Below are 15,745 nucleotides of genomic sequence, written 5' to 3' on the forward strand. Positions count from 1 at the left end.
CAGTCTTTAATTATGTAGTAGTTTGAATCTGATCAAGTCTTATTCACAGGTTTATTGATTTCAGAGAAACTAACACCTGAGTGTGTGTGTGTGTGTGTGTGAGAGAGAGAGAGAGAGAGTTTTTACACCATGTGACCCTCTCCTCTCCTCCATCAGGGTCGTCAGAGTGCGAGTGGTCAGACTCTGGCTCGGACCTTCGACTGAGGAAGTTCCCCTCTCTGCTGCACGGCAAACGCTCCGCCCCAGAGCTCCCCCTGTTGCCCCCGGCAACCCGCCGCATCGACCAGAGCAGCCCCTCCAAGCGAGATGACACGCTGCCTGTCAAACGCAAGCCTCTGCCCAAACCGCGGCCCATGCCCCGGTCGCCGCGACAATTCAGCTTCGACCTCCCCTCCGGCTCCGGGTTCGGAGGCTTCAGCGAGGACGAGGGCTGGACCAGGCGACGCAGCGAGAGGATTTTCCTCCACGATGCCACCACCTCGGCTAATCAGATGCCTGTGACGGCCTCTGCCTCCACCAGCCAGAGCTCTTCCTCCAGCTCGGCCCCACCCCTCACCCCAAAGCCCTCCTCCAGCTCTGCCCCACCTCTCACCCCGAAGCCCTCCTCCAGCTCTGCCCCACCCCTCACCCCAAAGCCCTCCTCCAGCTCTGCCCCACCCCTCACCCCGAAGCCCTCCTCCAGCTCTGCCCCACCTCTCACCCCGAAGCCCTCCTCCAGCTCCGCCCCACCTCTCACACCGAAGCCCTCCTCCAGCTCCGCCCCACCTCTCACCCCAAAGCCCTCCTCCAGACCCAAACCCTCTCCGCCCAGCAGAGAGGGCAAAGATGTGATGAAAGTACGTCAATAATTGTTCTGGTTGTTATTCACTGATAAGCAAAGAGGCTTGAGTGTTTTTTCACGCCTCTCCTTTGCTCCTCTTCCTTTTCTTGTCTGTTACTGTTTCACTCCCCTCCTCCTCCCTCAAACTCTGGTTCCCTCACATCCCTTTGTCACCCTCGACACCTCTGTGTGTGAGAGTGTTTAAGTGTGTGTGTCAGAGTGCCAGCAGGGTTTCCCAGTACTTCAGTCACTGCAGCACTCTCCTGCTGTCTGTGTCATGTTGGAGACAAGAAAGGACAACTGCAGGCAGTCTGGCAGCATCCCACCCCAACATCCGTGTGTGTGTGTGTGTGTGTGTGTGTGTGTGTGTGTGTGTGTGTGTGTGTCCGTGTCCGTGTCCGTGTCCGAACAGCCTCAGTGCCGTCACTCGTATGCATGATTTTTTAACTCTGTGTTTTCTGACTTTTAAAAAGCAGAAAAAGAAGCTGAAGGACTCTCCTCTACCTGTGAGCCCGTCCACTCTGTGCAGTCCCATCACAGACGACCCTGCGCCTCTGAGCCTCAGCCCGGCACGCAAGATCCAACCAAAAGCCAAGAACAAAGCCAGAGAGGTCAGTGGAATGATGGATCAGCTGCAAAGTCATTATGGATGGGAGCTTAACCCTTGTGCCTCACTTAAAATGTTTATAAAAAGTTGCTCTGATGTCCTTAGAGGACAAAAATGTCTGTCAAAAATATAATATTATTTAACACCCTCACTGAGTTCAATCTTTGAACCAACCTCAGTCCTGATCATCACTGCCAAATATTTATTCATTTTCAGAATTGTAACCATTTAAATGCCACTGTTGTTTTCTATGAAGGGAAACAAACATGTCATTATTTTCTCCACTAAATGCACTTCTGAGAAAAGGCTCAATCTGCTGCAAAATAGTTGAAACTATAAATTTGAAGCCGGGACTCTAGGTTCAAGGCCAGATATAATAAAATGCAAGATTTAATGCTGTAATGGTTGTGGGATCAAAAATAGTGATTCTACTGGGGACATCAATGGTGTCTGTATTTTGGCTACACAGTTGATTCTAGACTTATTGTAGGATCTGAGGTTGAGCTTCCAAAATTTGAGGGGGGAAAAAACCTCACCCCCTTGCCAAATGCATCAACACAGCCAAATTGATCGAAAAATGAAAAAGCCAAAAATGTCCCTTGTGAGGCCCAAGGATTAATTATCCTGGCAAGGACAACATTAGAACATTTAAATTATTAGACCTTAATGTGCACACACTCACTTTCTAGCTTGCCGTGTTGCAGGATCCCATTCACACACGGTGACAATAAGTCTGGAGACGTTAACTGAGAGCTTGTGTTGTAATTAACACGGTTCTGTTCTGTTAGTGAGAGAAAAAAGTAAACCTCTTGCAACGTGTGATTTCTGCCAAAGTGTTGCATTGCTCTCCATCTGCCACCAGCCGCAAACTCCAGTTTGTTTTGGAAACACTAAAGGCAGCTGAAGTGTGTGCAGAGCGCTTTGTGGTGGCGTTTAGCAGAAAAGAAGATTGTGTATTCAACAGCATAAGTGTTGTAATATGTTACTGTTTCACTTTGAAAAGTTAGTTTGATGGGCTGTCACAAACTAACCTCGAGTAGCAGGAGCACCCAAAATAAATCCAGTGCATTCCACAATCCTGTTTATGACACAGGTTTCACTTAGTGACTTCTTGGACAATCAGTGCTGGGAAATGAAAGCCCTTGTGTGTGTTCCAGTGTTCCAGGGGAGCGGTGAGCCGGTTGATGGAGAGCATGGCGGCGGACGAAGACTTCGAGCCCAACCAGGACAGCAGCTTCAGCGAAGACGAACTCGTCCCACCGCGCAGCAACAGCGTATCGGAGCGGTCCTCCACACCTGGTCGGTACACAAAGACACCATCCATTAATTCTTCCAAACTTGATTTGCACATTAAAGAAAGAAATGCTTATTTACCGCATGTGTTGTTGTGTTCAGCTCCAGTGCAGTGTGTGTTGGATAAGGATTCCCTGGTGGACGGACTCAGAGTTTTAATCCCGATAGACGACCAACTACTGTACGCAGGACACGTGAACACTGTACACTCCCCTGACATGTGAGTACGCATTTAAACCTGCAGAGGGTAACAAAAAGTGTGGAGCACAGTGATTGATGTGTTGCCTTTAATAGGGAAACAGTGAAACACACGTCTGTTGGCACTATAAAAAGCGGCGAATCAATCAGTGTGCTCCAATTTTTGTCCCAGCTGAAGTTTTCTGTCCTTGATTTGAGAAGTACCTGGTTCAGCTAAATGTTGCTGGAGGATGTGTGGAAAGCCCCCAGACATTTAAAGTATAGAAGAAATTATTGTTATGCAGTGAGCTGTTACAAAGCTTTGTTCATCTTTCATATGCACAGTACAGAGTAGGGCTTCAACCAACGATTACTTTCATTATGGATTAATCTGTGGATCATGTTTTTGATAAATATATTTAATTGTTTGGTCTTTAAAATGTCAGAAAATAGTGAAAGATGTATATCCCAGTTTCTCAAAGTCCAAGGGGATTTAAATATCTTTGTTTGTCAGTCGAAAACACAAAGATATTCATTTTAATATGATATAAAACAGATAAAAGCAGGAAATATCCACATCTGAGAGGCTGAAAACAGCATTTTCTGCCATTTCTGCACGAACAATTAAAACGATTATTCGATTATCAAAATAGTTGTTTGACTAATCAATAATTCGACTTATCGTTGCAGCTCTAACACACAGAGAGGTTTTTAACTCCACTCTAAGTTTCATGCGGGGGCACTTTGTGTACTCTTAAAGAAATAGTTCCACATCTTAGGAAATCTAATTATTTGCTTGGAAATCTAAATGCTGCTGCTTGTTAGCTTAGCATAAAGCCTTGAAGCTAGCATAACGGTTCTTCCGCTAAGGTTTTTGTTCTGATTTAAACAAAGAAGTTATACCGTGTTCATTTGTTAGCTTCAGAGGGCTGGTAGGCAGATGTTGTTCCCCTTGCACGGAGCCAGGCTAGCTATTTCCAGTCTTTGTGCTAAGCTAAGCTAACCGGCTGCCGTCTGTAGCTTCATATGTACCGTACAGACATGGCACATGTAGTAATCTTCTCATCAAACTCTTGGCTTTAAAGCAAATGGGCGTAATGTGAAACCATTTTTGTAAACATGCCCAAACTTGCATCCGAACAAACAGGAAAACGTTACATTTAGATCTAATGTTGGTCGTTCAGCTGACGCTCAAATCCAGAGTGGCTTAATTAAAAGAAAACAAACAGACTAAAGCCCTGTTCAGACGGGATTAATATTGCACGGGGTTAGGGTATTAAGCAGCGCTGCGCTCTCAACAGAACGTTAGCCAAAGGCCTATAATGGCAGTTTGTAAAAGACATTCCTCAGCCCAGCAAAGCAGTCAGATAAAGGTTGATTGATGTCTCTGGAAGAGACACTGCAGAGACAGCTGAAACTGTCCAGCCCTTTCACACTGACCCCAAACTTCTGACAGCCACCTTATTCCCACATTTCCTCCCTGCAGATACAGCGTGGTGGTGGAGGGGGAGAGAGGGAACCGACCACACATCTACTGCTTGGAACAACTGCTGCAGGAGGCTGTGAGTAAACTCCCACATGTGGACTCAGAGCTCCACATCTCTCTTGTTTCTGGTGATACTGGAGATGTGAGACACTTTGAGGAGTTAGAAAAGTGAAAGTTTAACGTGCTTGTGCAAAGTCTTGTCCTGTGGTATAATGTATATACGTTCTGTGTGTGTGTGCAGATCATCGATGTGAAGCCTCCATCTGTGCGCTACCTCCCAGAGGGCACCCGCATCGCCGCCTACTGGAGCCAGCAGTATCGCTGCCTTTACCCAGGCACTGTTGTCAACGGTACAACAGCAGCACGCAAACACGCACACGCAATATAATACACATATGAAAGATCTTTACAGTATAATGCAGCAGAGGTTAAGACTTTGAAGAGCCGGCTGGCAACATAACTGGTCTGGGTTCTGTTCTTATTGATCTCTTTCCATTCAGTGAGCGTTACTGCAACAAACAATAAGAAGCAACGAGTGACTTGGTGTCACACAGTTACACAAATCAAAACACATGCGTTGCAACGGGTTCTTTTGTATCTCTAAAATGTGTCAAATTCAAATGTTCTTCGCTTACTTTCACTGTTTTTTCCCCTAAACAGGAAGTTCAGATATTGACGAGAATGATGATCTTATCACGGTGGAGTTTGACGATGGAGACACAGGACGCATCCCTCTCTCCCACATTAGACTGCTGCCGCCAGACTACAAGATCCACTGTGAGCACACACACACACACACACACACACACACACACACACACACACACACACACACACACACACACACACACACACACAGAGAGTGATGAATTTAAATTGCATCTTACCCTCACTGCTTCGTGTGTGTGTGTTTTCCCAGTAGAGTGCTGCTAATTTACAGCTATTTCGGTACATCGCTCCTCTTTAAACTGCTGTTTGTGTGTACAGGACTGTCTCAGAAAATTTGAATATTGTGATAAAGTTCTTTATTTTCTGTAATGCAATTAAAAAAACAAAAATGTCATGCATTCTGGATTCATTACAAATCAACTGAAATATTGCAAGCCTTTTATTATTTTAATATTGCTGATTATGGCTTACAGCTTAAGAAAACTCAAAAATCCTATCTCAAAAAATTAGAATAGTTCCTCAGACCAAGTAAAAAAAAAAAGATTTATAACAGCAAAACAAAATCAAACATTTGAAAATGTCCATTAATGCACTCAGTACTTGGTTGGGAATCCTTTTGCACGGATTACTGCATCAATGCGGCGTGGCATGGAGGCAATCAGCCTGTGGCATTGCTGAGGTGTTATGGATGCCCAGGATGCTTCAATAGCGGCCTTTAGCTCATTAGCATTGTTGGGTCTGGTGTCTTTCAGCTTCTTCTTCACAATACCCCACATATTCTCTATGGGGTTCAGGTCAGGGGAATTGGCAGGCCAATCGAGGACAGTAATGCCATGGTCAGTACACCAGTTACTGGTGGTTTTGGCACTGTGGGCAGGTGCCAGATCATGCTGGAAAATGAATTCCTCATCTCCATAGAGCTTTTCAGCAGACGGAAGCATGTAGTGCTCTAAAATCTCTTGGTACACAGCTGCATTTACTCTGGGCTTGATGAAACACAGTGGACCAACACCAGCAGCTGACATGGCTCCCCAAACCATCGCTGACTGTGGGAACTTCACACTGGATTTCAAGCAACTTGGATTTTGCTCCTCTCCAGCGTTTCTCCAGACTCTGGCGCCTTGACTTCCAAATGAAATACAAAACTTGCTTTCGTCTGAAAAGAGGACTTTGGACCACTCTGCAACTGTCCAGTGCTTCTTTTCCATAGCCCAAGTCAGACGCTTCTTCCGTTGTCTTGAGTTCAGAAGTGGCTTGACCATGGGAATACGGCTATTGTAGCCCATTTCCCGGACACGTCTGTGAACAGTGGCTTTTGATACCTGGACTCCAGCTTCAGTCCACTGTCTTTGAAGCTCCCCCAAATTCTGGAAGCGACTCTTCTTCACAATGCTGTTAAGGCTGCGGTCATCTCTCTTGGTTGTGCAGCGTTTCCTGCCACATTTCCCCCTTCCAACAGACTTTTTGTGGATGTGCTTTGAAACTGCACTCTGTGAACAGCTTGCTCTTTGAGACATTTCTTTTTGTGTCTTACCCTCCTGATGGAGGGTGTCAATGATGGTCCTCTGGACAGCAGTCAGATCAGCAGTCTTCCCCATACTTGTGATTTAGTTTACTGAACCAAGCTGAGTGTTTTTCAAGGCTCAGGAAACCCTTGCAGGTGTTTCGAGTTAATTAGACGATTCAAGTGATTCGTTGAACACCCTACTAGTATACTTTTTCATGATATTCTAATATTTAGAGATAGGATATTTGAGTTTTCTTAAGCTGTATGCCATAATCAGCAATATTAAAATAATAAAAGGCTTGCAATATTTCAGTTGATTTGTAATGAATCCAGAATGTATGACATTTTTGTTTTTTTAATTGCATTACAGAAAATAAAGAACTTTATCACAATATTCTAATTTTCTGAGACAGTCCTGTATACTTTATATTTTGATATATATAGTTGTTCCTAAGTGGATGTGTTGTCCACTAAAGTCTGCTTCGACCTTAATGGCTGTCCACTTCAAATACAGTGAGGCCAATAGGGAGAGAAACAACATGAAGCACTTTGCTGACAAAAATACAAATATGTATTGAGCACAGTGCTCAGAACATCTTGTTACAGCATTTTCTCTGTGGGGGCTTTTGTTGAATTCTGCCCATCAGAAGCTGCTGTAAATATTTTCCTCTTTGCGAGCAAAGTGCTTCCAACATGATGTTTTAGGAGGGAGTGCACACACTCAAAAAGACACAACGTTGTTCAAAAATATCCGATCGTCTCTGCTCAAGAATTGAGAGGAGACAGCATGCCACCATTCAGAACCCTGAATAGTTATGATGTCCTGCAGGCACGATGTAAGCATGAGGAGAGTTTAGGTCAAATATTTCAGATGCATCATAAAGCCTGCTGGCTCTCTGCTTCTGTCCAGGCGCTGAGCCGTCCCCTGCGCTGATGGTGGCCAGCTGCTCCCGGAGGCGAGTCCGCAAATGCAGCAAAGAGGGCAAAGAAGCGGGAACAAAGCCAGAGGAGAGCACTCCTAAGATCAAAGGGAAACCTGGTCGCAAACCCAAATCTAAACCAGGTGAGCTAATGAAACTGCTTCCTCAGGAACTGCTGGATGGATTGATTTGAATAATAACAGTATTTTGTCGGCTCATTTTGTCGGCTCATTTGGGCTTTAAGCTTGACTTTTACTATCATCATTATTCAACTTACTAATTGTTATTACCAACCCACGACCCGCTGCTCATCCTACTAATATCCTCTGAGTCTATTTTCTACTTGACTGTAATGCATCAGTGAAATAGCTGGTAGGAACAATGAGGGTCTCAGAAGTGATTGAAATCTGTAGAATTATCATAGAAGGAAAATATAATGTTTCACATGGGAGGTAAAAAGAATGCAGCAGGTGCTTAAGATAACAGCAGTGCGCTGTACTTTAAGTACTGCCATCATGTTTGCCTTTATTTGAGATGTGCTGCCTTTGAGTAATTCCATGGGACCGTCTCCTCACGCACTAGGAGCCAAATGTGTCGGCATAATGTGGTAGACAAGTGGATGGCTATCACAATAAGAGCATTATGTCTCTCCTGAGTGCCTTACTTTTCATTTATGTTGATTATTAGGAATAATAATAGAAATGAGTTGCATGCAGTTTGTTCCAGTCTTTATTTTTAACATGTATCATAAAGACCATTAAATAAGTAAAATCAAAAATGCTTTTGTCATTGTCTTTTGATTAATCTTTTTAAAACATCAGAACCAACGAAAATAGCTCCAGGCTCAGAAAGATCTTTCATCGAACCGCTCATACTTGACCATGGCTGTCATCGCTGATATCAGTTTAGTGAATTTGCTGAAAGAGTTTCGTTGTTCTGAGTCTTGTACTGTAGCTGTAATAAATGGTGTGTTGCATGTCTGATTTGCTGACACTGGCCTTGTTTCTACTGGGTAAGCAGTTCTTCAATGCAATGCTTTCATTTCAGGATTGTTTCCTTGCTCATTTGTCTGCTGTTCTCAGCATGTGACCACAAAAATCCTCAAGCCACACAATGAAAACGTCAGCGACGTAAACCCATTTACAGTTGGAAAGAAAACGGAGTTCTTAAACCTTTTTGTTGTTTTTCCTTTCTTCTTTTTCTTAGAGACCTCCATGAACTCAGATGGCCGAGAGAAAGCTGATCCTCCATCTTCCTCCGCCCAGCCCGCAGAGAGACCCCAGGCTCCAGCCAAGCCTTCCCAGGACAGACCCTCCTCTGTGCAGAAGGCCGCTCAGGAGAAGCCCAGGCCTGCTTCCCGGCCGACGATGGGAAGCCAGGCAAAACCAGGCCGCAAGAGCTCCACCACGTCGCCCACAAGTAGCCCCACTCTTCCCAACCCGGTGTCCAGGAAGGCCAGCTCAGCCCAGCCTCCTGCTCCGAAACCGTCCCGCACTCTCCCTCCCTCCCTCTACCCCTCCACCTACGGAAAAGTCCTGACTGTGGATCTGTACAGCGAGCCCAACCTCAGCTCGTACAACAACCAACGCAGAGAACGAGAAAGCAGCAGCAGTGTCAGTCCCACCACCAACCGGCCGATGTCCAGACCCAACATGACATCTACTGCACCCAAGTCCATTGCTTCGTCCGCGCCCAGGCCCACTTCAGCCTCCTCGCCGAAAACCAAACCCTCCTCGGACCATCACAGCGGCAGACCCAGCCACAGCTCTGGACTCATCCCCGGCTCCATCTCCAGGCTGACATCAAGCAAACCCGGCTCTTCACTGACTACTAGACCTTCTTTGTCATCGTCATCTGCCCCTCGACCCAAACTAAAGATGGCGTCCGACCAGCTTTCCGCCAGACCCAGCACCATCTCCAGGCCCAAGCCCAGCGCGGGGCAAAGCGACCTGGGCTCAGTGGTGAGGCGCAAGTCTCTGTCCGCAGAGCCCCTCGTTAAGCTCGACCATGAAGGTGTCACCTCCCCCAAGACCAAGAAGACCAAGGCTCTGATGTTGCTCGAAGGTCGGGGCGTCAGAGGAGATCTCGCCCCCATTGCCACACTCGCAGCCAATCCCAAACTGCTCAAGGCTAAACCGAGAGCTCCGGATAGAGAGTCTGACCTGCCAGAGAAAGACTCCACCTACAAAGCACCGATGTTGGCTAAGGAGAAGGCAGAGAGTCGCGGAAGTGCTGGTAGAGGAAAGGAGATGGACACGAGAGAGGAGAAAGGTAAAAAGGAGGAGAGGAAGGAGGTGGAGAAGAGAGAGGGGAGAAAGATGAAGGAGGAATCTCAGAGCAGCAGCAGCTCAGAGTCGGAGGAAGAAGCGGAGAAAGGGAAGATGAAGAAAAAGAAGAAATGCACCTCGAGTTGCTCGTCCTCCTCTTCATCCTGCTCTGGTTCCTCGTCGTCTTCTTCATCGTCGTCCTCTTCGTCGTCCTCTTCGTCCACCGATGACTCTTCCTGCAGCTCGGATGAAGAGAGGACCCGGACACCTCCGCCAGGCCCTGTCACCCCACCTCCAGCACAGGACAAGCCGAAAGAAGAGGAGAAGGAGGAGGTGAAGGAAGAGGTGGAGGTAAAAGTGGAGGAAGAGGAGTTGTCTCCTCTCTCCCAATCTCCCTCTGCTTCAACCTCTCCAACTCCGTCCGCTCCTGCGCCCGCTAAACCTGCTAAACCAGCCACCGGGAAGGGCTCAGGACAAAGGGGTCGTCCTCCGAAACCGAAGCCCAGCGGAGGAGAAGGGAAGGTGGGGAGGCCAAAGCGGAGAGAGGGGGTCCACCTCCCCACGACCAAGGAGCTGGCTAAACGTCAGAGGCTCCCCAGTGTGGAGAACAGGCCCAAAATCTCTGCTTTCCTTCCAGCCAGACAGCTCTGGAAGTGGTTTGGAAAACCCACTCAGGTGAGGAGAAAGTTACTCCTAGATACAAAATAATTTTCATCCAAATGTCCCCCCTCCGTTCAGTCTGTGACCAGTCTGTCGTCCTCTGACCCCCCCAGAGACGCGGTATGAAAGGCAAGGCCAAGAAGCTCTTCTATAAGGCTATCGTGCGGGGCCGAGAGATGATCCGCATCGGTGACTGCGCTGTGTTCCTGTCCGCCGGTCGGCCCAACTTGCCCTTCATCGGCCGCATCCAGAGCATGTGGGAGTCGTGGGGCAGCAACATGGTGGTCAGGGTCAACTGGTTCTATCACCCTGAGGAGACAAACCCCGGCAAGAAACTCACCGACAAGAAGGTAGGAGCTGGAAGTCACCAAACTTGAAAAATCTGACCAGGAAATGTAATTAATGAAAGAGGAATTATTTAGTTCTTCTCATAACTAATTGAAACTTCCTCCTCAATGCAATATATCATGCGACTGTATCATTAAAAACCCATGAGATCATCATGAGAAGGTTGATCATGACTTTTTTAGTATTGTATGCATGATTCATTCATAGCTGTTATGTAAAGGAAACGCACGTCACACTCATCACATCTGTGTGATTGGTTTGAAGCTTTCTGCTAACACTTCTGTCCTCTCCAGAACTGGGACCAGATGTGCGGTCAGTCTTTACCAGCAGCTCTGCACTCCTCTATCCAGAGGAAAGACTTCATGGAGGTGAGAAAGAAATGAAGCACTTATGGAGCCTTAAAACGGACTAAATGTAGTCAAATGTTTTCAGACGAGAAGAAGAAAAAAACTGAACCGATCAATGAACAATGCTATTAGTTAAATAATCAAAATGAAGTGTTAAAGGAAATAGAAAGCTTTATACTTTTCCTTTAACCTTCAATAAGTTGTAAAAAAAGAAAAGAAAAGGTTATTGTTTTGGGGTTAGCTAGTAAAGGTTTTCAGATTCATTCATTTAAATGATCATGAAATCATTTTGAAAGTATTTTTATATTTCTGTATTTTTTACATGCATTGTTTTCATACAAAAGACTTCATAGTTCAACAAATAATATTTTTTATTATTTTCTTATTATTTTAGCAACTGATTGGAGGTGAAATGAAAAACATAAAGCTTTATATTTCTTTTTATTTTTTATTATTATTATTCTTTTTTTAAGCTCCACACACAAGCGAATGCAGTTAATTGTCTAGTTAGGTAGAAAAGAAGTGAGTGTGAGTGTGTGTGTGTGTGTGTGTGTGTGTGTGTGTGTGTGTGTGTGTGTGTGTGTGTGTATATATATATCTCTCAAATATCAAATAAAAACCTCTGTCTCCGTCACAGCGCGCCCTCTACCAGTCGTCTCACAGTGACGAGAATGACGTGCAGACGGTCAGCCACAAGTGCCTGGTGGTGAGCGTGGAGGAGTACGAGCAGATGACCCACACGCGGCGCTACGCCGACAGCGAGGACCTCTACTACCTGGCCGGCACCTACGAACCCACCACCGGCATGATCTTCAACACGGATGGAGTCCCAGTCATCTGCTAAACAAACACAGAAACTCACAAAGAGTTGCTGAAACCAAAATAATGGCCTACTAGGAGTCAAACCTAATCAAAGTCTAATCACTGATCTTCATTCATGATGGATCTTTCAATGAACTCAACCGCCCCGACTCCACGATCCACTTCAGACTGTCACGAGCAGCTTCTACTACAGAGACGGGAGACGCTAAAGACAGTATTACGAGGAACGCGTCTCCGGAAACCTTTTGCACACACAGACTCCATCAACACATTCACTGGTTTGCTCGCTGTGTTCGTGGGAAAGCTTGAGAACACACACACGAGCACTTCAGTCTTTTATGTGTAAATATACTCTGCATAAACACACATCCACAGTCACGCAGACACGTGTAAATACTCACCTCCATGTAACACACACACACACAGTTATATAGAGGAAAAGAATCTGAGTGTTTTATTTTCATGTAATAGATTTATGTCAGAGTACTTTTTTCTAAAGAGGTAAACAGTCGAGAAGCTTTAATGAACTGTGAATGATGATGCAGGAGAGAGGCCCGTGACGGACGCAGGCGGCGGTGATGTGACGTTGTGATTATGATGTTGCCGTGGTGATGTTACAGTCATGTTGCAGTCATATAAATGTATCTACAGAACAGCAGGAGCGACAGACAGAAGTTAGAGACTCCTTCCATTGCTGTCCAACAGTAACCGATAACAAAACAAACTTTAACCCCTTCAATTCCCCTTGACAATCCTAACTCGGGTAGAAAGACTGTCCGTGCGCTACTAAAACTTCTGACTCCCTCAGAAACTCAGGCTTAAAGAGAGAGGAAGGAGTCTTGTAATATTAAAAGCACTTCCCATTTTCATCTTTGAGTTCCTTACCTTAAAGGAAAGATCCACCCTGAGAACACTTAAACACTGTGTAATCAGCTGCTGTTGACGAATCTAGTTTGTCGTTTGCCCATTTTTGCACTAACGTTGAAGAACAATACGTGAGACAAATGGAGACGCAGCACAGCGACAAGATTCGGTGTCTGGGGGATGTTGAAAAGATGGAATCCTGGGAAACGTAGGACAAAAATGGGCAGCCACGAAAAGTAAACACTCGATCACAAAGTGACTCGCGCTGCACAAGACGAGCTGACGTGTTGACAGTGCAGGAGTCCCAGAGGGTGGATTTATCCTTTCTTTTTTAAAAGGTGTTTTTCAGGGTTGTAAACATTGTAGTCAGTCCAAGCCACATCAAGGTCATGGCACTGATGGTGAGGATGCAGCTGCCAGCACTGATTACATCATGAGCATAATTACATTTTTAACAGTTACCGTTTGGCTTAATTCATTCGTTTTGGCTGCAGTGTTTTCAACCTCTAAATGTCCTGTGGTAGGTTTTATTTTTTATTTTTGCTTCTGCTGTTTTATGGGCGTCTATCTTTAACCTGTTCGATCACATTTCGCGCCTCCAAGCAATCACCTTTGACATCAGTGCACTTTGAATGAGCTCCGCTGCAGAGGAGACTCTGACTGGGAGTCTTGTATGTCTTCCTCGAGTATTTACCTAACCCCCTCCTCTCCCACCCGGCTCTCGTCTGTATGCCGGTGATGCCCTTCAGACACAGATAAACAAACACACCTTCCCTTTTTTTTGTTTGCCTCTCTTAGCTGCTTAAGATGTTTTTTTTTTTCACGTGCCTAGTTTAACCGTTTTTTAGGGTGAGACTGTTGAATGTCGTGCTCAGGGTTGTGAGCGTTTGGGCGGCCTTTACTCTCCCGGGCCTTATGATGATGATTCGTCAAATCTCGTTTAGGTCCCGCCCCCTACTCCCACCATCATCAAAGTAATCAGATTGGTATTTTCCCCAGAAATGCTTTTCTTCTTTGTGATTTTAAAGTTCAAACAACCCTCCGTTCCTGAGCCCTTAACCCACTTCGTTACACTATTGTGTATAGAGTTTGTATATGATCTATATGAGTATCTATATACAGTATATAGTATACTGTATATGTAGTATATATCTGTGATTATCATGTTGATTTTCTCGTATGTTTCTTACCACGTTGCCCTCTCTCTGCTTTGCTGCAGAGATTGAAGATTGTCTTGTTGATATTCAATAGGTTTAATATTTTCTACTCTTTTGAGATCTTTTGGTTATGTCTGATTTTATTATAGGCTATATCATATTTGTACACACTCTGAGATGGCTGCGTGACGGAGGACGGCCCGAGATGTTAATGTTAATGTGACATATATTCCCGATAGACGACAAAAGACGTCTGCCAGCGTAGCAGCGTTTCAGTACAGGAGAGGTAAAGGAAAAGTTTGATAATGTGCTGCTAGTATTGAAATTGGTTTAACCAGGTACAGAACGTGCGGTTTTCTGAGATTACTCGATCAATTGATGCCAGAAAATCTTATCTGCTAAAGCCCCCCGCTGCTCCTTCAGGCTGACACTCACATTTCTGCAGACAAAAGTTCAACAGTTTTGAGTGACAGTCGGCTAAAATGGATCTCCGGCTTGTATCTGCGTAATGGGTACACAGGTCATGCCGGTGTTTGCAGAGTGAACAAGTTAACGTGCCCGTTATGAATGTTTGTTTACCCCTGGAGCTGCTAAAGCACCTTTTTTTCCGTGCGTGTGTGAGGGAGGGAGGGAGACTGATAAGACATCACACTCCTATCCTGCGGTATTACCACACACACACATGCACATACTTACACACCTTTACAGCCCTTGAAGGTGTGAGTTATTGCCTTCCAATCTCTATTTGGCCCCCTATCTCCATCCAAAGCCCAGCCTTAGGCCTTCAAACAGGGTCCCACACACACACACACACACACATATGAACACGTATCGCCCACTTCGCCTTCATTTTCATTTGGTGTCATATGTTTTAGAATCTTGACTTTGTAAATGTTCTTTTCGTCACCGTTTACGTTTTTAATTTGGCTTGTCTATAAAATGTTAGTTTTTGCTGTGATTTATATTTTCAACTCTGTACATATCATTTGTTTTTTCCCCCGCATGTTTCTGTCTTTTCTTTCCCCCTTGCTTCCCTTCTCTGAACAATCGTCCACGCCTCTTAAGCAATACTGCTGACAGGCACTGGGAGCTAGCTGCTAGAGAGAGAGAGAGAGAGAGAGAGAGAGAGAGAGAGAGAGAGAGAGAGAGAGAGAGAGAGAGAGAGAGAGAGAGAGAGAGAGAGAGAGAGAGAGAGAGAGAGAGAGAGAGAGAGAGAGAGAGAGAGAGAGAGAGAGAGAGAGAGAGAGAGAGAGAGAGAGAGAGAGAGAGAAGAGAGAGAGAGAGAGAGAGAGAGAGAGAGAGAGAGAGAGAGAGAGAGAGAGAGAGAGAGAGAATGGGGGAGAGAGCGAATGAGAGAATGGGAGAGAGAGGTGGACTGGAGGCTGGTTCTTCGTCTGCTGTTACTTCAGTATCGTTATCGTCCTGTTACAGAAAAAAAAAGATTATTTTGAAAATAAATAGAAAAAATCATCTAAGTTTTGTAAATGATCCTTCGCTGTCAAGTGGAGAAAAGCTATCAGAATATACTTTGTACACATGTCTAATCTTGTAAAAAAGCAAAAAGAATACATTTTAGAGGTCAATCTGAAACCGGATATATTCTGTCACCCTATACTGTATGTGTAAGGTTTCTTTTCTTCTTTTTTTTACAGACAGCAACCACGTTTATCAGTGTTTCTTTTCAATTGTTTTAGTAACTCAATATTTTATAGTTAATCAATAAACAGATGGAACTGTACTTTTGGTGTTCTGTGAGTCTCTGGCATGAAAACTAATTCATATTATTTATTTTCTCTGATCT

At 45.1% G+C, this 15,745-nt stretch overlaps 1 protein-coding gene across 2 annotated transcripts in view; it reads left to right on the plus strand.

The window, feature by feature from the left end:
- The window catches only part of tnrc18 (trinucleotide repeat containing 18), a 49,625-nt gene extending 34,466 nt beyond the window's left edge, over positions 1 to 15,159 (plus strand). The window contains exons 19-30 of one of the 2 annotated variants that reach the window (XM_029438456.1): positions 157 to 836; positions 1,294 to 1,431; positions 2,585 to 2,726; positions 2,823 to 2,940; positions 4,384 to 4,459; positions 4,625 to 4,733; positions 5,044 to 5,160; positions 7,470 to 7,622; positions 8,686 to 10,421; positions 10,520 to 10,756; positions 11,048 to 11,122; positions 11,739 to 15,159. In XM_029438456.1, coding sequence (XP_029294316.1) covers positions 157 to 836; positions 1,294 to 1,431; positions 2,585 to 2,726; positions 2,823 to 2,940; positions 4,384 to 4,459; positions 4,625 to 4,733; positions 5,044 to 5,160; positions 7,470 to 7,622; positions 8,686 to 10,421; positions 10,520 to 10,756; positions 11,048 to 11,122; positions 11,739 to 11,945 — 3,788 coding nt within the window. In that variant the 3' untranslated portion in view covers positions 11,946 to 15,159. The remainder of the gene's footprint in view (positions 1 to 156; positions 837 to 1,293; positions 1,432 to 2,584; positions 2,727 to 2,822; positions 2,941 to 4,383; positions 4,460 to 4,624; positions 4,734 to 5,043; positions 5,161 to 7,469; positions 7,623 to 8,685; positions 10,422 to 10,519; positions 10,757 to 11,047; positions 11,123 to 11,738) is intronic. The other variant, XM_029438459.1, reaches the window with a different exon arrangement.
- Positions 15,160 to 15,745: the final 586 nt, after the last annotated feature.

This window comes from Cottoperca gobio, chromosome 8 (assembly GCF_900634415.1).
Source record: "Cottoperca gobio chromosome 8, fCotGob3.1, whole genome shotgun sequence".
Classification (NCBI taxonomy): Eukaryota; Metazoa; Chordata; class Actinopteri; order Perciformes; family Bovichtidae; genus Cottoperca; species Cottoperca gobio.